At 35.9% G+C, this 25,856-nt stretch overlaps 1 protein-coding gene across 5 annotated transcripts in view; it reads left to right on the forward strand.

Moving 5' to 3' along the window:
- Positions 1-25,856, forward strand: part of Mtr4 (exosome RNA helicase Mtr4) — a 352,727-nt gene that overhangs the window by 171,945 nt on the left and 154,926 nt on the right. For all 5 annotated transcript variants that reach the window (XM_069828330.1, XM_069828332.1, XM_069828329.1 and 2 more), the window contains one exon: positions 14,919-15,079. In XM_069828330.1, the coding sequence (XP_069684431.1) occupies positions 14,919-15,079 (161 nt within the window). The remainder of the gene's footprint in view (positions 1-14,918; positions 15,080-25,856) is intronic.

Genomic DNA, 25,856 nt, shown 5'->3' on the forward strand with positions numbered 1-25,856 from the left:
AAAGCCAAGTCTGTACTTTTATCCATTTTCAATTTATCATGGAACACCTCAATTCCTGCAGCTTGGAAAAAAGCAATCATTGTACCAATTCACAAAAAAGGGAAACCTGCTCATGATGTTAATAGTTATTATCGACCAATAGCACTATTAAGCATGATAGCAAAAACCATGGAGTCCATGATCTCCAACAGGTTAACTTGGTATTTAGAATCCCAAAATCTTTTATCACCAAGACAAGCCGGTTTTCGACAACTACACTCTACCAATGAACAAATCATACACCTCGGCCAAGGAATAAAAGACAGTTTTAACAAGAAAAAAGATACCTTGGCAATATTTATTGATTTTCAGTTAGCATATGACTCTGTTTGGAGAAATAAATTATTACTAAAACTCCAGAAATTAGGTATCTCCAGCAATATGTTCAGATGGATATCAGAGTTCTGTAGTCAAAGATTCATTGCCACTAAATTCAATAACTCACTTTCTAGTTACAGACAAACATATCGAGGTCTACCTCAGGGTGCTGTCCTCAGCACAACTTTATTCAATATTTATATAAATGACTTACCCTCCCTATTAGAAGAATCAAACATGAAAACAGCACTATTTGCAGATGATATAGTTTTGTGGACTTCCGGATCTTACAGACATAGAGACAAAATTCAAAATTCTGCTCTTAAAGCTCTAAATCAACTACATGAATGGAATATATCAAATTTGATGACACTCAATTTAAGCAAAAGTAACTACCAAATATTTTCACTCGGTAAAAAAGAAAGAGAATTCAATATCCAATACAATGGCCAACATCTTCCTAGGACTTATGAATCCAAATATCTTGGAGTTATTTTCGATAGTAAGTTAACATGGAGCAACCATCTGAAATACATTTCTGAAAAAGCTCGTAAAAGATTCTCCCTTCTATAAGGTTAGCAGGAAAGAAATGGGGATGCTGTAGGAATACTTTGAACACTACATACAAAATGTTTATACAGCCAGTGCTGACATACTGCGGAGAAATTTTAATTACTTCACCTTTCATAAACGACATAGAATATGTTCAAAACCAAGCTCTCAGACTCATTACTGGTGGAATCAAAACAACGCCAATAGATTCTATGAGATTCCTCACTAATATTAACAGCATGAAAATGACAATAGAAGAAAAAGTACTGATTCAATATGAAAAACTTATCAGATTACCAGGAAACAATTGGCATTCATACAGTCCTCTCTGTACATTGAAAACTCAAAAAAGTTTGATATCCATTGTTGAAGAATTAAAACAGAAAATCAATATCCCGAATTTAAAAGAAAACTTGCAAATTAAACCAAACCCTCTAACTCTATTAAATATAGAATATAATCTAAATTTAACAGAAGAAATAGTGAAATCAGAATTAAGCATTGAAATACTGAAACAACTGTCTTTAGAGACAATTAATATTAGGTACCCTCCACAAAACTGGCTTCATTTATACACTGACGATCCTTGATCTCCAGAGAACAAGGTGCTGGTGCAGGTGTTATGTGCTGTCTCTTCTCACTTTATAGATCTCTTGGATATGGAACAACAAGTTTTGATGGTGAAATCATTGCAATAAGTGAATGTCTCAGAAATCTTCTATGCCACATCAATAAATTTAAGAATGCAGTTATATTGTCAGACTCCAAAGCAGCTATTCTATCAATCATCTCTAAACACACACCTTCATCTCAAATATCAGAAATAACTAAAATGCTCTCTCAATTAATATCACTCAATAAAAGAATTGTACTCCAATGGATACCATCCCATTGTGGAATCCTGGGTAACGAGAATGCGAATGCTTTAGCAAAGAATGGCAGCACTGCTACTTACAGACCTGTTACTAAATCTACGTATTACTCTGTGAAGAGAGATATTAAATCTACATACTTAGACTTCAACAAACAAAATTTGATAACTCAATCCCAAGGGAAAAAATGGAACTCTCTGCATCAAAATCCACAGTTATTTCCCGATTTACCACGACAATCATCTGTAGCTGCATTTAGATTGGCAACAGGCCATGATTGTTTGGCTAAACACCTGCATAGAATTGGAATATATCAGTCCCCTAACTGCCCATTGTGCAACTCAAAGCAAGAAATGGATTCGGAACACCTCAAAATCTGTGCTTCATCGGCTGGTCACGATAATATCTTTGAAAAATATTGGAGTGCAAGAGGTCAAATGACTTTATTGTCAAACGCCTTGCATTAGAAAACAACAACAACAACATAATACTGGTTGCCAACGTAAACAATTTTTTCATGTCGTTATCAATATTCTATATTGGAGAAAGAAATAAATATATAAAACTTATATTCAAGTGCCACTAACATCATCACACCTTCCCAATACTTATACTTCACATCCAGAATCATAACTAAATAAATTAACTGTTGAAAACTATGAAATCACAAGAAAATAACAAACTAAATATCGGCCTTTTTATTTCTCGTCATGGCAAACTATATGGGATATATGTTGATCACACCCTTATTCCAGGGGTCTTGAATTGTTACGGTTCCCATATTTTCTTTTACAGTATCAATCTTGTTTTTCCTTGCGTCAATAACATTTTACATAATTCATTACTATTATTAGAAGTGCATCAATAACTAATGTATTTATGATGATGATGATGATGATGATGATGATGATGATGATGATAAGTTTTGTATACATCAATTATAGTCTTTTGTTATTTCTTATATAATTGCAATGCAAAGGTGAAGAAAATGTATTTTGGGGGTACGAAGCAAAACAGATTGAATACCACTGCAATAGGATGATCACTTTCTCAAATTTATGGAGTCTGTACAGTAGCTGTTGTAGAATCAAAGAGATAACCTCTATTTCTCTATCGAAGTTTATTTTATTTACACCAACAGTGACTTACTGGCAGAAAACCTTGCCGTGTACTCCTGCCCCGGCTGTATTTGTTTCTTCTACATGAGATTCGTCAGTGTAGACCCTTAGCGAGTCTTTCTCGCGATAATAAAGTTTTATCATTTCTAGTAAGTTAATTTTAGGACCATTGGGGAGATATCTTTCTTCTTTAGGTTTTCCGTTAGTGATAAATTTTTTGCTACTTTCATGAAATCTAGTTGGTGGCTGAAATGGTAGGCACTGAATTTGGAATGTTATTTATTGGAGCGGACTGGGTTTTGAGGGTTTGGTATGAGTTTTGCTGTCTAATCCAACATACCTTCGAGGAAGAATGCAACTTGATGTATGTGGCTACTGCTTGTTTTTGTATCTCCAGACTAATTGGCAAGTTTTCTGTGTGTAGTTGGAGGGCTGTGACAGGTGTTGTCTTCACTGCTCCAGAAAGCAATCTTAAAGAGCTGTTCTGGACTTTTTAAAGGTGGTTCATCCTGGCTTTAGTAGCTGTATGAGGTGCTTTTGAATAGTTCCTAGCTGACACATAGTTGACATTAAAAACATGACAACAATGCTGCCATTGTTAGCGACCATTTTACATTAATTCAAGCACAAAAAGTCATAATTTTTTGTTGACTACATACATTTTGTGTAGTTTAATTTTGAAGTTAGTGCACGAAAGAGATTTTGATCAATATCGACCTTCGTGCTGTCATTAAATATTCTGTAAAAAAGAATGAGTCCAACAGAAATTGAAGCAGACATGGATTCTACATTGGGGGAATCCGCTCCAGCATTTTTGTCTGTGGAAAAATGAGCGGCACTATTTAAACATGGTTAAGAGAGTGGGGCCTTTCCTCCTAGTGGACGTCCAGTAACAGCAACAAGTGAAGAAATCATAGAAAAAATCCACAGTATGATGTTGAATGACTGTCAACTGAAAGTGTGAGAAATTAGCGAGGTTATGCGTATCTCAGTTGAAGGTGCACTGCATCTTAGCGAATATCTTGATCTCCAAAAGCATGTCCGATCTCAAATTTCGAGGGATAGTCTGGTTTTATTTGACAAAAATATGCCCAGGTTTTTAGGTGATTTGTGATCACTGTTGAAACACTGTTTGACAATGTTAACAAATTACAAATTAACAATTTACAGATAAGTAAAAGATTACAAATGCTTGTAAACTGTTTCCCAATGCAGTCTTATTCGTTTGTAAAGCTTAACGAACTTTACAAAATCAGCTAAAGAAATTTACTAATAATCAATCATTATTGGTTAAACAATATCACAAATGACAGTTTACAAAATCCTCAGAACTAAAGTAGCTGTATTTTTACCACTATCGATAGACATATTTATATTTTATTCTAAATCTGATCATAATAAGCCTGCTGAATCATAGTTCTCCAACTTTTTAAGTATCTACATGTTGCTGTATTGGTAACAGTGGAGTCTCGTGTGATGTGATTGGTCTAGTATACTAATGCGTTGATTGGTCTATAACTTAAATTGCCATAGGAAGCACCAGATTCAGTCAAATAACGAAATTGGGCCCACTTATAAACACGAAATTGATAGAATGGTTGTCATGTCTGTCCACAAAATTAGCTTCATGTTATGTTGGTCGATCAGTATTTACATAGACTATTAATGTTCTATCCATAACCCCACAGACATTAAGGAAGCCAGCAACAGCATAAACATCCTGTGCACAGTAAATACATACATTTGATGATCAATAACATCCCTCAAATTTAAAATTGCGTACAGCATCACTTCTGTGGACACTTCTGCACACTAAAGCCTAAAAATTTCGTGTATATCTTCTACTGCATGAAAATGACAGTCATACATAGTTGTTGCTTTGAAGTTGGATGTGTTATCCCACATCTTGAAGGAGATATTCCATCGCAACGAAACTAATTCCAAACCTTTCATTAAATTTATACAATGTTTATGCAATGATACGAATGTCTTATTAATTCTTGGCCGGAAATTTTACACCCACGTCGTCTTTGAGTAGGCCTAAATAAATTGATATACAGTTTTTGACATGTTGTTGACTATTGTAGAAAATGTGCTAGCTTTACAAGTAAAGTTTACACATTTGTAAAATTACTCCTTGATTGTGAAACAAACACTTGTAAAGTGCTCAAAATTTCATTTGTACGATTTGATTTCCTTTGTAAAGTTTATAACATGGCCAAGAACACGACAATGCACCTGCTCATATGTTTGCAATCACAGTTGTTAAATTACAAAAACTATGGTTTGAATTGTTGCCGCATCCTCCTATTCACCAGATCTTGCACCCTTAGATTTCTTTCTTTTCCCAAAGTACAAAACTCACTTGACTGGGAGAAATTTTCGTCAAATGAAGAGGTTATCACAGCAGCAGAAACCTTTTTGCAGACCTCAAGGAATCTTTGTATAGATCCAGAAACAAAATTTGGGTCGCCTGAATTTTATTTCTGGGTCTGTACAAGGAGAGTATCACAGCATTGCAGCACCAGTGGACTAAGTGTGTGAATCTCAGGGGGGATTATGTTAAGAAATGAAGATTGTTTTCAGTAATCCTAGTTTAATTTCTATGTTTGGCTATGAACTTTTCAAACAACCCCCATAGCTATGACTTCACTGCTATACTTCATTGTAGGTTTCACATAAATGTTGTAGGTGATGTTCATTGTGTCCTGTGTACTACCCCACTTTGCTCCTGCAAGACTTTTCATTAAGCCCTAGCATCTTGTTTGTTTTCTCCACTGTATTACTGACACCGGTATGTTCTGTCCAGCTCAACCTATTGTTAAGTAGTACTTCCAAGCATTATGTAGTGACAGTTGACATTCAATTTTGAAGTTGAAATCTTCACTACTGTGGCATAAGAAAAAGAATTGATATACAGTTTTTGACATGTTATTCTCTGTTGCCCAAGAGTTAAGTACTTGTTGGTAGTGGTTCATAATTTTCTCTATGGTCCTTATTTATTGTTATTTTTTTTTTTGCTGATGCTCAAATCATTATATCATCATCAAATATGCTAATGTTATTCCTTCTAATCATTTTCAGCTGTTCTGGCAGATCATTGATGTACATGTTAAATAGAGTAGTGCTAGAGACTGCTCCCTGTGGAAGACCAATACTAGTTTGTTTATACTATTTATTTATTTATTTATTTATTTATTTATTTATTTGTTTATTTATTTATTTCATGTACCTTAGGAGGCCATGACTTGAGATATTATAGTTGGATATTGTCTGTTGATTTTAATACGCATATTATAAGAAAAAATATTGGAAACCTAGTTTTTACTGCTGTCATATTTAGAAAATAACTTATCACATATCTGGAAGTGTTAGTGACAAGAAGTCTCACATCTTTCTATGTTAATTTCGAATTTATTCATTTGGAGTTTATCGTGGTTGTTTACATCCAGCATAGTAACCAGGTATTTCTACATTAATTTATACCAATATCAATCAACAACGGATTTTACAGTTTTATTAGATGGTGAAAGATGAGGAAACTCTTCCTTGTCATCTCTGTTATAACTCCGATTATCTAAAAGACAGATTATTAATATTTTGCAATGGATATAAGTTTTGGTTTCATGGTGATTGTGTTGGCGTATGTAGCGATGATATCACAGCGCTTGATGAAACTAATTCTCAGTGGTTATGTTATTCCTGCAGTTTACAAGTCGATAATCAAAATCTTTCCATTCCTGCTGCTGTTGCATCTGTCTCATGCCCACTTTGTCCTGATGAAATCGGCAGATATTTCAAAGGTTTTAGAGGTCTGCGAATCCATTGGTCCAGAGCCCATTCCAATGTTCCTTTTGTTAACGACTTTAACTCCTTGCATATCTCACAAGATGACTTCCATTTGAAGTTAATTAATTGCAAGAAAAACATAAATGTTTTGAAGAGAATTCCTAAAGGTGCAAGAATTTTCGCCTCAGATCAGCTGTCTACAATAATTGACAAATGTATTTCTCAGAATACTGAAGAAAGTTGGCACCTATATTGCCCTTAAGGTCCCAGAGAAACATGGGAAGAAATCTCTCGTATCCAAGATTAAAGACAATTTAAGAGATTTTCAATTGATCTATCCTTCCAATAAAAGAAATATAAAATCCTCCCAGGTATGCCGTATAGAAACAAAAGTGGCTGAAGGAGATATACGTGGTGTGGTTCGGATTCTTTCATCTGATTTAGGAGTAGCAGACTATACTCATGCTACGTATCAAGCTTTATTAGAAGAACACCCACCTCCTACGAGACCGTCATCCTTCCCTGATTCTCCACACCCTAATGGTCAGTATTTGTCTATATCTGAAGGCACTGTCAAGGCAGGATTGAAAAGCTTCCCACACGATTCTGCTTCTGGAATAGATGGCATACGTCTGCAGCACCTCAAAGATCTTGTGCCTGTGTCAGCTGTTGATTCCGGAAAGAGATTACTTACATCTTTAACTAACCTCTGCAATTTCGTGTTGAGTGGGAAATTAAATCCAGAAATTTGCCCATACTTCTGTGGTGCTTCATTGTTAGCGATTAACAAGAAGGATGGCGGGGTGCGTCTCATAGCCATTGGCAACACCTTTCGAAGATTAGTAGCTAAATCAGCCTGCATCAGTGTAAAAGAGAAAATTAGTAAATATTTACGTCCACATGAACCTGGATTCGGAATTTCACAAGGCTGTGAGGCTGTTATTCATTCGGTGCATTCATTTTTGAACAGATATGCGAACAATAATAGGATTCTACTTAAAATTGACTTGAAAAATGCGTTTAATTGTATTGAGCGAGATGTAATGTTGCATGCTATCAAAGATAAACTTCCTCAGCTTTCTGCTTTCATTTGGCAGTCATATAAGGATCCTTCATATTTGTTTTTCGGGTCTGAAACTATGTCATCTCAAACTGGCTGTCAACAAGGAGATCCTGTCAGTCCAATGCTTTTCAGTCTAGTGGTACATCCAGTCATAAAAGATCTGAAGAGTGTAGGCTACTTAACCTCTTTTATTTGGATGATTGAACTTTCGGTGGAGATCCTAATGTTGTTCTTGCTGATCTTCAGAATTTAATTGATCTTTGTTGTAACATTGGATTGAAAATCAACTCAAATAAATGCGAACTTTATTTCTGCTCCGAAAGAAATGAGGCTGTAGTATCTGCTTTTGAAGCAGTTGCACCAGGTATTAAGATTATTTCCAAGTCTGATCTAACCATCCTTGGTTCCCCTGTTTTCTTGGAAGGAGTCGAAACTATTGCTGAACACAAATTATTGGCTTTGAAAACGCTATTTAATTGTCTATTGCCTCTTAATCCTCATATATCATATTTTCTTCTTAAAACTGTTTAGTAATTCCTAAATTAACCTATTTCATGAGAACAACTCCATGATGGCTATTTCCATTATTCCTCCAACAATCAGACGATATGATGCGAAAATGTTTGTAAACTATCCTCAATACTACACTTGAAGACAGAAGTTGGACACAAGCTTGTCTTCCTATCAGACTTGGAGGTCTCAGTATTAGAAAACTCGGTGACATCTGTACACCGGCATTCTTGGCTTTTGCATATGAAGTTTTCGATATCATCAAATCTATTTTTCCTTCATTCAGTGATGAGGTCGAAATCTGATATTTGCCAGAGGCTTTGGATAGGTGGAATGATATATCCAGGAACTCTAATCCGCCACCTCATCCAGACGTCCAGAATTGTTGGGATGATATAATTATTAGGCACATCCTAGAATCTCTTGTTACATCTTGTAGATCAGAAACAGACCAAGCTCGACTTTTGGCTGTACAAGAAAAAGAAGCGGGTTCCTGGCTACAAGCTCTACCTTCCCCAAATATTGGAACGCTGATGGATAACAAGTCTTTTAAGACTGCAGTTACTCTATGTCTTGGATGCAAAATCTGCCTACCACATAAATGTATATGTGGGGAAGTTGTCGACACTTTCGGTCATCATGCTCTGAGCTGTGTCAAGAGTAAAGGCTGGTTCACATTAAACCGGGAACGGAAACGACAACGAGAACGAAAACGGAAGTAATGTTAAAATAAATGTATTTAAATATGAGCATTCACAATAGTTAATTGTGAATGCTCCCATTTAAATACATTTATTTTAATATTAATTCCGTTTCTTTTCTCATTATCATTTCCGTTCCCGGTTTATTGTGAACCAGCCTTAAGGGACGTTTTTTAGGCATTCAACAATTAACGACATAATCAAGAGAACATTAACATCTTCTGGTATCCCTGCTATTTTAGAACCCAATGGGATTAGTCGCATGGATGAAAAGCACCCTGATGGATTAACCTTGGTCCTGTGGAGCAGAGGAAAATCGCTAATGCAGGATACGACATGCGTGGATACCTTAGCTCCATCCCACTTGCCATCAACTTCTAAAACCGCAAACTGTGCAGCAGAATCTGCCGTACGCAGTAAACGTCGTAAATACGTATATCTTGTAGACAGTCACATCTTCGTCTTCGCTGTCGAAACAATAGGCTCCTGGTGTAAAGAAGCAAAAGACCTAGTTTCCGAAATTGGTAGAAGTTTGCTGACTGTTACTGGAGACCCTCACTGCACCATTTACCTACGGCAGTGAATAACAATAGCCATCCAATGTGGAAATGCAGCCAGCATTTTGGGAACCTTTCCAGACGCCAATTCTCTGGATGAGAATTTTCTTATTTGAATATCTGAAAACAAGACAAGATTGAAGTACGAAGCCCTGTAGAATGAAGATAAAACTCCATTCACGGCAAGAATCGAACCACGGACCGCTTCGTTGGAAAACACACGCACTATGTACAAAGAAATAGTGACAGACCATAAATTCAACCGTTATGAACTGTACCTTCTTATTAATCTTTCAATATAAACTAAAGGTACGGTCACAAGTTGCTACTTTTGCAGCACTGCAGTACAAAAAACTGCGCAACTCTCATTCTGCGACGTGCAAACAACGGTGCAACCCAAAAAGTAGCGGCTGCCGAACCTGCTGCCCGCTACTTTTTCATGCTGCGCGCAGCTTAGAAGTAGCGACGTGTGAACAGGGTTCTCAGAGTTGCAGCCCCAGCATTTTTGATATTGGTTTTGTTGAAACTTTTGCAGCGGTTGCGACCAGTGTTGCCACCCAAATGTGCCAATGATACTTTTATTGTTTGGATATATTTTAATGCTAGATGTGATGAAAATAAATTATTTGTAACAGTTATTAAATGCACAACACAGTCTGAGCATATTTGCTGATGATATAATCCTTTTTTTTAATTTTCCGTAGGGTAGTTTCAAACAGGAGGGTTGCCAACATTAATTACGTGAATATGCAGTTGGTTATCATTTAAGTATATAGGCGTTTTTAAAAGCTTTATAGTAAAAATAATGCCAATTTCTGATTACTAGTTAGGGCAGAAAAGCAAATACTAGATAAGTAAGCTTTCGCATGAGTTTCTTAATAATGCAAACATAACCACAAAATGTATATTGAGAACTCAACATGGAAATGGAAACCTGCAGCATGACTGCGGCTGCAAAAGTAGCACCTTGTGTGTGAACAGACACGCAACCTCTAGTTGGAACTGTTGCAGCACTCGGGTTGCATAGCACAAAAAGTAGCGTGCAGCGTGCTACTTTTGGCTTACGTGTGAACACGATACGCAACTTTTGCAGCTGCAGTACAAGAGTTGCGCAGCAAAAGTAGCGACGTGTGACCGTACCTTAAGACATTGTCGTCAATTAGATTTTTTGTACTTTGATTCTGCCCCATCCCACTGCACTTTCATGCATCTCTGTGCCAGAAACCTGTCAAACCAGCTGAGCATGTTTCCCCTCACTCTATACATCTTGAGTTTCTTCATTATCTTGCTCCTCATCCAGACTGTATTGTAAGTGTCATAAGCACCTTCAAAATCTATGAACGCTGCAAGGATATTCTTTTTTTTTTTAGTATTATTATTATAAAATCCTTGTTTCACATCTTGGACAAGTTTCATCAGTGAATTTGATGTTGATCCCATGTGGTGACCGGGATTAAAGAAATTGTCCCACTGCATTCCTTGCATGTCGTAAAAGGCAACTAAATGGGAACCCAGTGCCTGGGGGTATAGCCAGGCCACCCAGTCCCTGGGGTTATAAACGAGGGATCTAGTCCTGGTTGGGGGTTGGGCGTGGGGTTGACGGCCCCACACCGTAAAAAACATCTTGTTATGGAATCTGAAGAAGTAATTGCCGGACGGACTTATTCAAGACGACATAGTAAATGACTAAAGGATTTAAGATTTGGATCATGGAATGTGCTGTCATTATACCAACCTGGTGCCTTGAAGAAACTTTTGGAACAGCTGGATTGTTATAAATTAGATGTTACTGCTATTCAGAAACTGAGATGGACAGGATCTGGAGTTATGGAGAAGAAGAAACATGTGATTTTTTATAGTTGTCAGAAGAAAATCCATATGTTTGGAACAGGTTTCATTGTAAATAAAAGAAAGAAACATTTGATTATGGATTTTCATGCAAAATCTCATAGAATATGCAGACTACGTCTCAGAGGTCGTTTTTTCAACTATAGTATTATTTGTGCACATGCACTGACTAAAGAAAAAAGTGAAGAAGAGAAAGATTCCTTTTATGAGGATTTAGACGAAATTTATAATGAATGCGCAAGAGCGGATTGTAAGATTATTATGGGAGATATGAACGCAAAAATTGGTAGAGAAGATAATATATAGATCAGTTATTGGAAGTAATAGTTTGCACAGTGAACCGAACGATAATGGAATCAGACTGATTAATTTTGCCACTTCAAGAAATATGATAGTTGGAAGTACAATTTTTGAGCATAAGGACATCCATAAAATGACGTGGAAATCTCCTGATGGAAACACTTTTCATCAAATTGACCACCTCGTTATTGACGCGAGGCATGGATCTAATTTAATGGACATCAGGAGTTATCGTGGTGCCAATATTGACTCTGATCACTATTTAATTATAGCTAAAATCAGAAGTCGTATATCGAACATACGTAAGCTAACTGGAGTCAAGATTAGGAAGTTTGATTTGGATGGATTCAAGAACTCGGAGAATGCAGCTAGATATAGAAGTATTATTGATAAACACTTGACAGACCTTTCTAACAGTGAGAGGGTTGGTGAGGTCTGGAAGGACTTAAAGGAGGTAGTAACTAATGCTGCAGATGAGGCCCTGGGAAGGGTGGGTAGCTCAGAATATAACAACTGGTTTGATGAGGAGTGTGAACTAATGACAATGGAAAAAAATAAAGCTTACAAGAAAATGCTGCAAAAGAATCATACTAGAAGGGCAGTAGAAGAATATCGTGAAGCCAGAAGAGAAGAAAAGAAAGTGCATAAAAAGATGAAACGAGAATTTGCTCAGGCAAGACTGGTAGAACTGGAACAGTTAAGGGATATGAACGAGACCAGAGCCTTCTTCAAAAAATTAAACAACATGCGGAAAGATTTCCAGCCCAGAACAATGTGTAAGGATAAACAGGGTGTTATTTTAGGTGATGACAAACTAATACTTGAAAGATGGGCTCAACATTTTGATGAGTTATGGAACGTTGAAACCATTGGTAATCTGGATGGAGTGAATGATGTGGAATCTTCTGAAACACATGATATAGAGGTAATAGGACCTACTATCAGTGAAGTGGAATGGGCGGTAGAAAAATTAAAAAATAATAAGGCACCCGGTTTGGATCTTATTCAAGCTGAGTTGGTGAAGCATGCAGGCTCAGAGTTTATTAAACACTTGCATCAATTGATGATTAGGATATGGACAGAAGAAACTGTACCTGAGGAATGGAATTTAAGTGTTATTTGCCCCATACATAAGAAAGGAGATACTGTGGTATGTTCAAATTATAGAGGAATTAGCCTGTTGTGTACTGCATATAAAATCTTTCCCAATATTTTATTTGATAGACTTGTCCCATTTGTAGAGGACGCTATTGGTGATTATCAGTGTGGATTCCATCGGGCTAGATCCACTAACGATCAAATTTTTACAATACGACAGTTACTTGAAAAGTGCAACGAGTTTGGAATTGAGACTCATCATCTTTTTGTTGATTTTCGAGTAGCCTATGACACCATAAATAGAGAAAGACTCTATGCTGCAATGGAGGAATTGAGGATCCCTAAAAAATTGATCTCTCTGGTAAAAGCTACGATGACAAATACCAAGTGCATAGTTAAAATTCAAAACATGATGTCTAACCCTGTTTCTACTAGGTGTGGCGTCCGACAAGGAGATTCACTAGCTTGTCTCCTTTTTAATATAGCACTAGAGAAAGTCATGAGAGATTCACGTATTAATATTAGGGGAACTATTTTCTATAAGTCGATTCAGGTGCTGGCTTACACTGATGACTTAGATATCATAGGAAGAAGTCAGGCAGCAATGAAAGAGGCCTTTATTAAGCTGGAAAAGGCAGCAAGAAAGATGCATTTACAAATTAATGAAGAAAAAATAAAGTATATGCCAGTCACAAGAGCTAATATAAATGGACCCCCTTACCTGGAAATAGGCTCTTTTAAATTTGAAACTGTTCATAGTTTTATTTATCTTGGCTCTGAAATTAATAACAAAAATAATGTTAGTTCTGAAATAAAAAAACGAATATTATCTGTCAATAGATGCTTTTATGGTCTTAGGAGACATATGAAATCTCAAATTATATTTAGGAATACAAAAATTATGATGTATAAAATTCTTATAAGGTCTGTACTATCTTACGCATCTGAGACTTGGCCATTGTCGAAGTCAGATGAGACATTATTATGTACATTTTAAAGAAAGATTTTTAGGCAAATCTTTGGACCAGTTAGAGAAAACGGAACATGGAGAAGAAGATATAATTTCGAACTGTACAGATTATATAATGAGCCGGACATTGTTAAATTCATAAAAATAAGAAGATTGGATTGGGCTGGGCATGTTGTGAGAATGCAAGATGATAGAGTTGTGAAGAGAGTTTTTAAATTTATTCCGATGGAAAGAAGGAGGGTTGGGAGACCGAGATTGAGATGGGAAGACTATGTGATGGATGACATCAAGACTTTGAGTGTTAGAAATTGGAGAAGTTTGGCATTGGATAGGGAGGAATGGCGAAAACTTCTGAAGGAGGCCAGGGCCCATGAAGGGCTGTCGTGCCATTGATGATGATGATGATGATGATGATGATGATGATGATGATGATGATGATGATGATGATGATGATGATGATGATGATGATGATGATGATGATGATGATGATGATGATGATGATGATGATGATGATGATGATGATGATGAAGAATTTGATATTGACATGTTATTTCTAAAATCAACTTGTTCAACTAGGAACCATTTTAGCCTTGTTGATATTATGTTTTCAAAAAAATCTTTTGCAAGTACTGAACTACTAAGGTAAGAGCAATTAGTTGATATGATTCCATTTCTTCTATTGATTTTCCAATAATAATAATAATAATAATAATAATAATAATAATAATAATAATGACATTATTATTATTATTATTATTATTATTATTATTATTATTATTATTATTATTATTATTAACAACCTGTATATATTACTAATTGCGGGTACTTGATTGTTGCTTATTCATCCATATGAAGTCAGTTGTTAAACAAATTTAGTGATAGTCATTGTCCAGGGTGCACCATAGGAGGCTGGTCTACACTACCCCATTATGAGATAGGATGAGATGATGATGGAGATTTGTTAGTATGCCAAAGAAGAACAGGAGTTCCGAAAGAAAACCCCTGTGTTATCTGGACCACAGGCTTGCCCAACACAAGTTATAAATCAGGAATATGCCGGGAATCGAACCTGAGTCCATAGGATAAGTTCAGCATTCTAGCCACTAGACCACTGTGTTGGCTATAACCTATATATTGTTTAATTCTTTGCTTACAGTATAATCTTTGTTTCTGTTCTGCACAGGTTTGCTGCCTATTCTTAAGGAGACAATTGAGATCCTGTTTGCAGAGGGTCTGATCAAGGCTTTGTTCGCAACAGAAACATTTGCCATGGGTCTCAACATGCCTGCTCGCACAGTTCTTTTCACTGGACCTCGAAAATTTGATGGCAAAGAATCGAGATGGGTAAGTTACGAATATTTCTTATATATAACATATTTAATGACGAGAATGCCATGAATTTAAACACTGGCAGCCTAATAAACTCATTCTTCATGTGGTAATGTCATCTGAAAATTAGAAATACTTCTTCGGACATCTTAAACATAAAGAATGTGTTTGGCAGAAGTGCACTTAATGCAGCTGGTTGTTGCATGATCTAGCAATTTCATTGTGACAGTGCAAGGAAACTTGAGTTCTAAATTTGTTAATTCACAACTTAGCTTCTGAAAAAAAAAAAAAAAAAAATCTTTAAACAGTGAGCTATCATGAACTGGAATTAATTAATGCCATGTTAACAAATGTTAGGCCTACAAGTAGCCTAATCTTTGGGTGAGGAGAAAGAAGAAGAAGAAAAATGAGAATAAGGTTGATCATGTTACTTGTCATTAACCATGTCATATGTAATTCTTTGTAAGTATTCTTATTGCAAAACTGGACTTTATTTTGCACAATTAATTCTGTTCATTTTTCCTTATGTACTGATTGTGACAGTTTATTCTATTGTGCCTTCTTTTTTGGTGTGCATACCCATAAAATTTCCCTTCCATACTTATTAAGACATATTTTTCTGAAGTATGGATATCAGTAGAAGGGATTTCGTTGTCTGATTAGGTGCAGTGTGAAGGGCTGTAGAGATATACTGGTTATATGAATTGTGGGTACAGTGGAACCTCGAAACATCGTTCATGTTATCGTCGCTTTCTCACCTTTTTCGTCCGCATTTTTCTGTCCCGGAAATAGTCCCATTTAAATAACGTTATTTTTCCCAGTTCCATCGTTCCTTAAACAATCATTTTATTGCATCGATCATTGAGAAATCATGGTCCCAACATCATATTTTCCCACATGGATAGTTTTCTTTTACTTTGAAAGGGCGAAGTTTTTGCTCTCCATTATTATCTTTGAAGAAAGAGAATGCAGAACATTGTGATTCGAAGACTGTGTCAAACTTCGTGGAGAAACGTAAAATGTATTATGCTGCTATGATAGCATGCAAACTCTCCACGTGCATTTGATATAGTTAGTTAATGCGGAAATTAGTAACTCTGTGCTATGAAGATAAGTAGGCTATTAGATTCTGAAAATAAATGCAGTTTTGTAGTAACTTATTGATTAATCATATTTTTCCACACATGAACAATATGGAGGTGTATAAACACTTGATACAGTATTATTATGGAATATATTACGCAGTCGTCTTACCTAATGAGATTTGTCATCTTGATACTGCGACTTATTTAGAGTCAGCTGTGCTATAACACAGACGGCGATCTCCAAAGTGGCAAGTGTTGCTGTACAAGTTTATATGCTTGGACCTAGACCTACATATATTATAACAGACCTGCCCAATCTTCACACGGTCTTCACGCACACAATTCAGTGCGCTGTCTGTGTCGTAGTTTAACTTTTCCCTGCATAGAATTGGAATATATCAGTCCCCTAACTGTCCATTGTGCAACTCAAACCAAGAAATGGATTCAGAACATCTCAAAATCTGTGCTTCAGTGGCTGGTCATGATAATATCTTTGAAAAATATTGGAGTGCAAGAGGTCAAATGACTTCATTGTCAAATGCCTGGCATTAGAAAACAACAACAACAACAGTTTAACTTTTTGCCGCAGGATCGCTAGTCACCGACCTTCAACTATATTGGTTCATATGGTACGTAACCATGAACGATAGACTTTTCGGGCCATATTCATAGACATTCTTAGCCCGGGCTTCTGGTGGATGATCAGCGAACTAACGTTTTTCGTATTCATAAACCAGTGTTAGCGATATGATATGATATGAATCCTGTACAAGTAATCAGTCAATAGCCGGGACTAGTTTAGCACGCTCGTAGCGTGGGCTAGCGAAATGTCTATGCGTAGCACCCTTAAAGTTGCATTTGAAATCACATTTAAACAATTCATGCAACAAATATAGTATGGAATATTATGTTATTTACTTAATTGATGTGCTTTATAAGTTGACATGTTGGGATACATTTATTTTCAATATAAACAATGCCATACTTTGTCCTTGTCAATGATCCAACTGCAGCTTATATTTTGTGCACTTTTCTCGACAAGAGTTTAGAGTAAAGTGCTGTTCTCTTATATCTTGCCTCTTCTGACATTGTCCGAAAAAAATTACAAATATAGGACTTGAGGAATTTGTTTAATACGAGGTCATGTAATTTGACTCGTGATTATGATCATTTGTAGGACTGTCACATTTTACAAAAGCTGCAAAAGGGTATCTGTCGGATACAGGGGGGAGAGCCATTAATCCTTCCCATTGAAGACTTTAAGGAACCAACCTGGACACATACCCAATGTCCCATCCCTACCTTCCCGTGGTGCAGCTGTTAGTAAGCATAATTTTACGAGCTGAACTAAAGGGAGGGGCTACTCATCCATTAGCACTGGTCAGCTTGATGAGTTAATGACTGAATTTGGTATAATTTTCCTCTATCCAATACCTAATTCCCTCTTTACCCTTTCCTATCCAGTCCTCTGACTGCACTCTTACTTTCTTCGATCCTGATGGCATTAGAGCATTCAAGGCCTAGAGGTTCATTTCCCTTTCCTTCCTCTTTCTACTTTTCTGTTCCTAGTGCTGACCTGCTGTGACACTAAAATTGTCCTCCAGTGGCTTAAGGAGGGAAAGCTGGTGATCAACAAGATCTCCCAGCTAGGTCCAATGGATCCGTCGACCAACAGCAGGTGTGGTCCTCCAGACATTCTGGGGGTTGTGTGTGAATGAAGTAGCCACCAAAACGTTAAAATATGGTGTTCACTTAAATCGGCTACAACTTGCCATTTAACCGCTCCAATATGAAATGAGTACCATTAAGGTAAAATTACCCGGAGGTAAAATAGTCCCCCAATCGGATCTCCGGGCGGGGACTACTTTAATGGTACAGAATCAACTAAACATCTTACAATGGAATGCTGGTGGTATAACATCAGCCAAGAAGACTGAACTAGCCAATATACTCTCAGATAATAATATAGATATCTTCCTTATTCAAGAAGCAAATCTTAATGCTGACCAATTAAAATATTTTAATTTTAAAGGTTTTAATATGAAACTGTTACCCAAAGGTAGACAGATCAGTAGTGGAATTCTCGCAGGTACATCAAAGAAATTAATTACAAGTTTTCAAATCATAAAAGAAATGGATAATCAAGACAAATTAGAACTAATAAAAATTGAAGTATGGAAAAATCAACAACATTTCAAAATCTACAGCGCCTATAACCCACCTAATAATCCCCTTGATCTAACTTTGTTTGATATACAACCTAAAACTATCAGAATTGGTGACTTTAAAGCCCACTCCCACCTTTGGGGCTACGATAATGTAAACCAACCTGGAAAAATGATCATGGACCTTCTAAATACTACATCTGCAGAACTTGTCCACAGAAAAGAAGATCCCCCTACTTTCATTCATTATTCTGGTTCTGGTACAAATCCAGACTTATTACTAGTAACATCAGATATCCATCACGAAACCAAGAAAAAAATAATTGAAGACCCTGGATCTGGCCATAGAGTCATCATTGCTTCTATCAATCTCCACCAAAACCGAAGAAAGGAACCCTACAATAACAAAACAACATGGAACTTTAAGAAAGCGAATTGGAAACTATTTACAACAGAACTCGACGAACACCTCAAGCTCAGCACACCACTAATGGAAAATATAAACTCAGATAGATTGAACAAATATTTCTGTGAATCTCTTCTTAAAATTGCAAAAAAGCACATTCCACGAGGCAAACCAAAAAAAAATACAACCCATTCTGGACAGAAAACCTGAATTTATTGAAACAAGATAGAGATAAAGCAAGAACCAAAGCAGAACATAGCAAAACACCAAAAGATACTCAAGATTGGAGGAAGAAGACTGCCATTCTTAAAAAAGCAATCATAACAGCAAAAAAGAACAGTTTCAATAAATTTATTGAAAATATTAATTACAGAACCGATAGCGCTAAAACATATAAATTTCTTAAGAATATTTCCAATACACAGGAAAATACTAGCCAACCTATTATTCATAATAACAAAATACTAACAGATAGTAGAGATATAGCAAATGCATTTAATAAACACTACTCAAACTCTCACAGATTACATCCCAATATAAAAAAAACTGACAAATTTATCAAAAGAGAATTACATAAAAATAATAAAAACAATATTACTAGTAATATTACAAAACCTGAAATATTTCATCAAAATTTTACTTCCAAAGAATTAACTCTAGCTATACAAAATTTAAAAACCAAGAAATCTCCTGGCCCTGACAACATTTATTCCGAATTTTTTAAACATCTGGAGGAAAAAGCCAAGTCTGTACTTTTATCCATTTTCAATTTATCATGGAACACCTCAATTCCTGCAGCTTGGAAAAAAGCAATCATTGTACCAATTCACAAAAAAGGGAAACCTGCTCATGATGTTAATAGTTATTATCGACCAATAGCACTATTAAGCATGATAGCAGGAGTCCATGATCTCCAACAGATTAACTTGGTATTTAGAATCCCAAAATCTTTTATCACCAAGACAAGCCGGCTTTCGACAACTACACTCTACCAATGAACAAGTCATATGCCTCGGCCAAGAAATAAAAGACAGTTTTAACAAGAAAGAAGATACCTTGGCAATATTTATTGACTTTCAGTTAGCATATGACTCTGTTTGGAGAAATAAATTATTACTAAAACTCCAGAAATTAGGTATCTCCAGCAATATGTTCAGATGGATATCAGAATTCCTTAGTTAAAGATTCATTGCCACTAAATTCAATAATTCACTTTCTAGTTACAGACAAACATATCGAGGTCTACCTCAGGGTGCTGTCCTCAGCACAACTTTATTCAATATTTATATAAATGACTTACCCTCCCTATTAGAGGAATCAAACATGAAAACAGCACTATTTGCAGATGATATAATTTTGTGGACTTCCGGATCTTACAGACATAAAGACAAAATCCAAAATTCTGCTCTTAAAGCTCTAAATCAATTACATGAATGGAATACATCAAATTTGATGACTCTCAATTTAAGCAAAAGTAACTACCAAATATTTTCACTCGGTAAAAAAGAAAGAGAATTCAATATCCAATAAAATGGCCAACACCTTCCTAGGACTTATGAATCCAAATATCTTGGAGTTATTTTCGATAGTAAGTTAACATGGAGCAACCATTTGAAATACATTTCTGAAAAAGCTCGTAAAAGATTCTCCCTTCTATAAGGTTAGCAGGAAAGAAATGGGGATGCTGTAGGAATACTTTGAACACTACATACAAAATGTTTATACAGCCAGTGCTGACATACTGCGGAGAAATTTTAATTACTTCACCTTTCATAAACGAAATAGAATATGTTCAAAACCAAGCTCTCAGACTCATTACTGGTGGAATCAAAACAACTCCAATAGATTCTATGAGATTCCTCACTAATATTAACAGCATCAAAATGACAATAGAAGAAAAAGCACTGATTCAATATGAAAAACTTATCAGATTACCAGGAAACAATTGGCATTCATACAGTTCTCTCTGTAGATTAAAAACTCAAAAAAGTTTCATATCCATTGTTCAAGAATTAAAACAGAAAATCAATATCCCGAATTTAAAAGAAAACTTACAAATTAAACCAAACCCTCTAACTCTATTAAATATAGAATATAATCTAAATTTAACAGAAGAAATAGTGAAATCAGAAGTAAACACTGAAATACTAAAACAATTGTCGTTAGAGACAATTAATATTAGGTACCCTCCACAAAACTGGCTTCATTTATACACTGACGGATCCTTGATCTCCAGAGAACAAGGTGCCAGTGCAGGTGTTATGTGCTGTCTCTTCTCACGTTATAGATCTCTTGGGTATGGAACAACAAGTTTTGATGGAGAAATCATTGCAATCAGTGAAAGTCTCAGGAATCTTCTATGCCACATCAATAAATTTAAGAATACAGTTATATTGTGAGACTCCAAAGCAGCTATTCTATCAATAGTCTCTAAACACACACCTTCATCTCAAACGTCAGAAATAACTAAAATGCTCTCTCAATTAATATCACTCAATAAAAGAATTGTACTCCAATGGATACCATCCCATTGTGGAATCCTGGGAAACGAGAATGCAGATGCTTTAGCAAAGAAGGGCAGCACTGCTACTTACAGACCTGTTATTAAATCTACGTATTATTCTGTGAAAAGATTTATTAAATCTACATACTTAGACTTCAACAAACAAAATTTGATAACACAATCTGGAGGGAAAAAATGGAACTCTCTGCATCATAATCCACAGTTAATTCCCGATTTACCACGAAAATCGTCTGTAGCTGCATTTAGATTGGCAACAGGCCATGATTGTTTGGCCAAACACCGGCATAGAATTGGAATATATCAGTCCCCTCTCTGCCTATTTGTGACTCAGACCAAGAGATGGATTTGGAACACCTGAAAATCTGTGCTTCAGTGGCTGACCATGATAATATCTTTGAAAAGTATTGGAGTGCAAGAGGTCAAATGACTTTATTGTCAAACGCCTGGCATTAGAAAACAACAACATTTTACACTAGAATTTCAGATCTGGACAAGATGTAGACTATCTTTAATAATCCTTATAAGGAATTTTTATCTTTGTATATATATGAAAGAGAGGTCTTTGTTGGAGAATCGAAGGCACAGACTATTTTCAGGAATTTCAATGTGTGGTAAAAAATATCCTTCACTGTTGAGGTTTTTAGAGAGAGAGAGAGAGAGGGAGGGAGGGAGGGAGAGATATTTAATATTATTGTTGCCATGTTCTAGTCTTCTAAGAGGGGGAAAGAATTCCTATTATTATTATTATTATTATTATTATTATTATTATTAGGCTTATTATTATTATTATTATTATTATTATTATTATTATTATTATTATTATTATTATTCTGTAATATACATATTATTGCTTATTGATTGTGGTGCCACGTCTCTAGAGAGCATATTCTGAATTCCTGTACTATTATCAACAGCATTAGTGTTCAGAGATGCAGATAATCATGTAGTTAGGATTTTATGAATGGCCTGGAGAACTACTGCATTTATTTGGTCATTACTCCCACTCATTCTCTGTATGGAGAATTTCAGTTTGATCGCTGGAGAACTTCATTGTGAGTACAAAATGAAAACCTGATAAAATAAAATATTTAATGCACTGTGCACTTGAAATAGTTGTCAGAGTAATGGTATCGTAAGTCTCTTTACTCAGGAAGTGCGTCTTCGGATTTGTGCAGATGTTTTTCTAAAGATCAAGGTAATTAAAAAAATCACTTTCCAACCAATTAAGTCTGGAATCATGTGCTTAAAAAATGCTTTCAAGTCTCTGCATAGGAATGGATATGATATGTGGTATTTCTAACATTATGAATCTTAAATCAAGTTCTCATTATTTCCAGGTCCACCACTGTGTAGTAACGGTGAGCATGCCCGACTGTAAAACGAGTAGGCCCAGGTTCAAATCTTGGTTGGGACATGTTACCTAGTTGAGGTTCTTTCCGAGGTTTTACCCCAACCCAATGAGATTAAATGCTGGGTAACTTTCAGCGGTTGATCCTGGACTCATTTCGCTGCATTATCATCTTCATTTCATTGAGACACTAGATAACCATAGCAGTTAATAAAGCATCGTAAAATAACCAATAAAAATATTTCTAGGAACTGTACAATTGAAGGGCTTGGTGAAAGAACCAGGTAGCTCCATTCTAGTTCATTTTGAGATAATCAAAGAAAACTGAATAAAAAAATCAGTATGCTTTCCATGAGTCTCAGATTTGAAACACTTGTAGAACAGATGTGAATACTCTTTCCTGTACTGAAAGTAAAATTATAACACAAAACCATCACCTGTAATTAAATATTTTAATTGGCGGAGTTATCTGGTTATTTCACCAAAGAACCAAGATTTTTGTTTTCCATTTCTAATAGTCAATTTATTGTAAAGATTCTTGGTATTTCAAAAGCACTACATTATTATATACGACATAACAATCATTTGAAATATGTAGAGCGTACATTGTAAAATGTATGGCAAACAAAATTACTTCAATTACAAATTAATCATCAAATATAAAATAATACAAAAAGGTATACTCGACAAAATTCCACACTCACAAATCAATAAATATAAAATAAATTTATGTTATACTTTTTGATATCTCGAAGCCTAGATTTGTATGTGATACACATATTTTGCGCAGAGTCCAAAATGTCTCACTCATCATCCGACTCGGACAAGGCAGTGTCACCCTGTGACAAGTTGTCAGATAACAAAGCATTGTAAAACCACATGTCAGAAGGAGGAACATACTTTGTTGCTAACTTCATTACGTCATTAAATTTGGCTGCTTTGTTTGGCAGAGCAGACTTATAAAGATTTTCAGAAGGGAATGACAAGGAAGTTTTGGGGAGTTTTATGGCAAATTCTGATACTTTTAGGCCCCCTAATGTTTTACTACATTGAACAACCTCTTATCTATCATGTTCGTAATGAAGAAGTCTGTACTGGGAGATAGCAAGCTTCTCTTTGTTCTTATTTAGGATATTTCTTTTAAATAAGGTTTTGAAATGCCCTGTGAAATCGAAAATCATATTCTGAGTAGCCTGAACGACCACAAATTTTTTGGAGGTTGTCCGTACAATCTTATGCCAGTCACGAGGTACATACACTCTCTCCTGTTTCCGTTTTTGTATTTCAACCAGTCCGAAAGAACGGTCACAGGGCAGAAAACTATGTCCTGGTTCAAGGTAATAATGGTGTATGTTTTTTAATTTGCCCTGTTGCACTTGCGTGAAACAATACTGCATGATCATATGATTTTTATTTTGAGTGCTACAGTTGTCAGAAAATACATGGAGATCAGTGACGTTATTGTCGAGTGTACTGCTTACAAAATGATGGATGAAACTTACAACTTAATTCTGACCCTTCCGTCCTATGCTTTCATCATACATATAAAAATAACTTTTTTGAGTACTAGCAACGTGAATGAAAAAATTATAGCTGTCGACTATAAAAGACATCACTAGAAGGAACTTTGGGGAGTTCAAGATTTTGTTGGTAGTCAATACATATAGTTTCAGCATACACATTCTCTTTAGTTAGTTTCGACTTTTCTTTCAGTAAAGTATAGAACACTTGAGCCTTCCGCAGATGGAGCTCTTTTTCTGTTCTTAATTTTCCTTTTTCCTCTTCACACTCAGTGGACATAATATTTTTATCCACTTGGTCACACGTTTCACACGTATCTGTACGTGGTTTTCCAAACGACATATTAAAATTAGAGACAAAATACCTATAGTAAAAGTCGTATGATATGTTAGGTTTTATCACCAATCCCGATTGCAACTTCAAATATTCTTGTGGCTCGTGCTTCTGCAAGTAGAAATGATACATTTTCTTCACATTCAGATCTGCTGCCAAGTAGTACTTTTTTACATTATCTGTACGACTGTAATGGGACTTTCTGCGAGGGAAACTTCGTATATGTTGGTCAACTTGAGCTATACAGTTTTCTGAAACAGCATGTGGCCGATTTCCATGTTTTCCTCGCAAGTTGGATGGGCTTGTGACATTCTGCGCTAAGTGTTTCGCAAGACGTTCAACTCTGCTCTTGTCAATCCCATGCAAACTGCAGAATGCAGTTTTGCATACTAGAAGTTCTGTAGTCCCGTCTCTTGCCTAACCAGAAAGAGTGAAATGTTACCATAGTACTGTATAACATGATAATGTTTAAAAGTACTACCATCTTACACCGTGTGATAAAGGAAATACTGTATTTTTTTACATAATATAATATTGCTTCACTGTCCTCTTACCTTGTATAAGTAGGTGTGCTCCTGTGGAACACCGGTACCAGATTTTGGACATCGTCGAGCTATATTGCATACTGTCAATAATCCACACAAATAGACATCTTGTTTCTCTTTATCACCAAGTTTATTGAAAGAAACTAAAAGTTCCATTTTCATGTCAGCATGCACTTTGTTAAAGCACTGTTTACTACATTTACACGGAGGTCCTGTAGAACGGGCGGGAACAGATTTTCCTGCCTTAGTAATATAAGCCATGCCTTTGTTTCTGTTTGCTTTCCTGGCATTACTAGCCCACTTCATTGGATTGTGCTTTCTTTTCTTTGTTTGTACTTCATTATCACTATCGGATAAAGAGTCTTCAGAAGGTACAAACTCACTTTTTGATGCACAAAAGTCACTCACATCACTTACGCTGGCCATTTTTACAAACACTGAGTGACGTGTGAGAACGCTTGTGAAAGATCTGTAGGCAGTGTAGTAGCATCCTGGAAGTTCTCCACTATGTATGGCATCTACAGGGAAGTGTGAGAACTGGTTGGTGAAGAAACCAGGTAGCTCCAGGATCTGCCTGATTTTTCCACCAAACACATGACAGAGGCAGGTCCTTCCAGTCTGCAACTCAGTGGCTATTGCATGAAGCTGTCTGGTTGTTAGACCAAAAGAAAGAGAATTTTTTTTTCTTTCACAATCAATGTGTAACCCATTTTACCTCAAAAATGGAGTTACCTGGTTCTTTCATCAAGCCCTTCAATTGTTTTACAATCCTCAAAGCCTGTTATTCCGAATGCTGGACTGTGATCTTTTAAAGTAATTAGAGAAGCAGTAGCACTTTCAGAAAATATTTGCACGGCTCTTGTAG

Source organism: Periplaneta americana, chromosome 6 (assembly GCF_040183065.1).
Source record: "Periplaneta americana isolate PAMFEO1 chromosome 6, P.americana_PAMFEO1_priV1, whole genome shotgun sequence".
Classification (NCBI taxonomy): Eukaryota; Metazoa; Arthropoda; class Insecta; order Blattodea; family Blattidae; genus Periplaneta; species Periplaneta americana.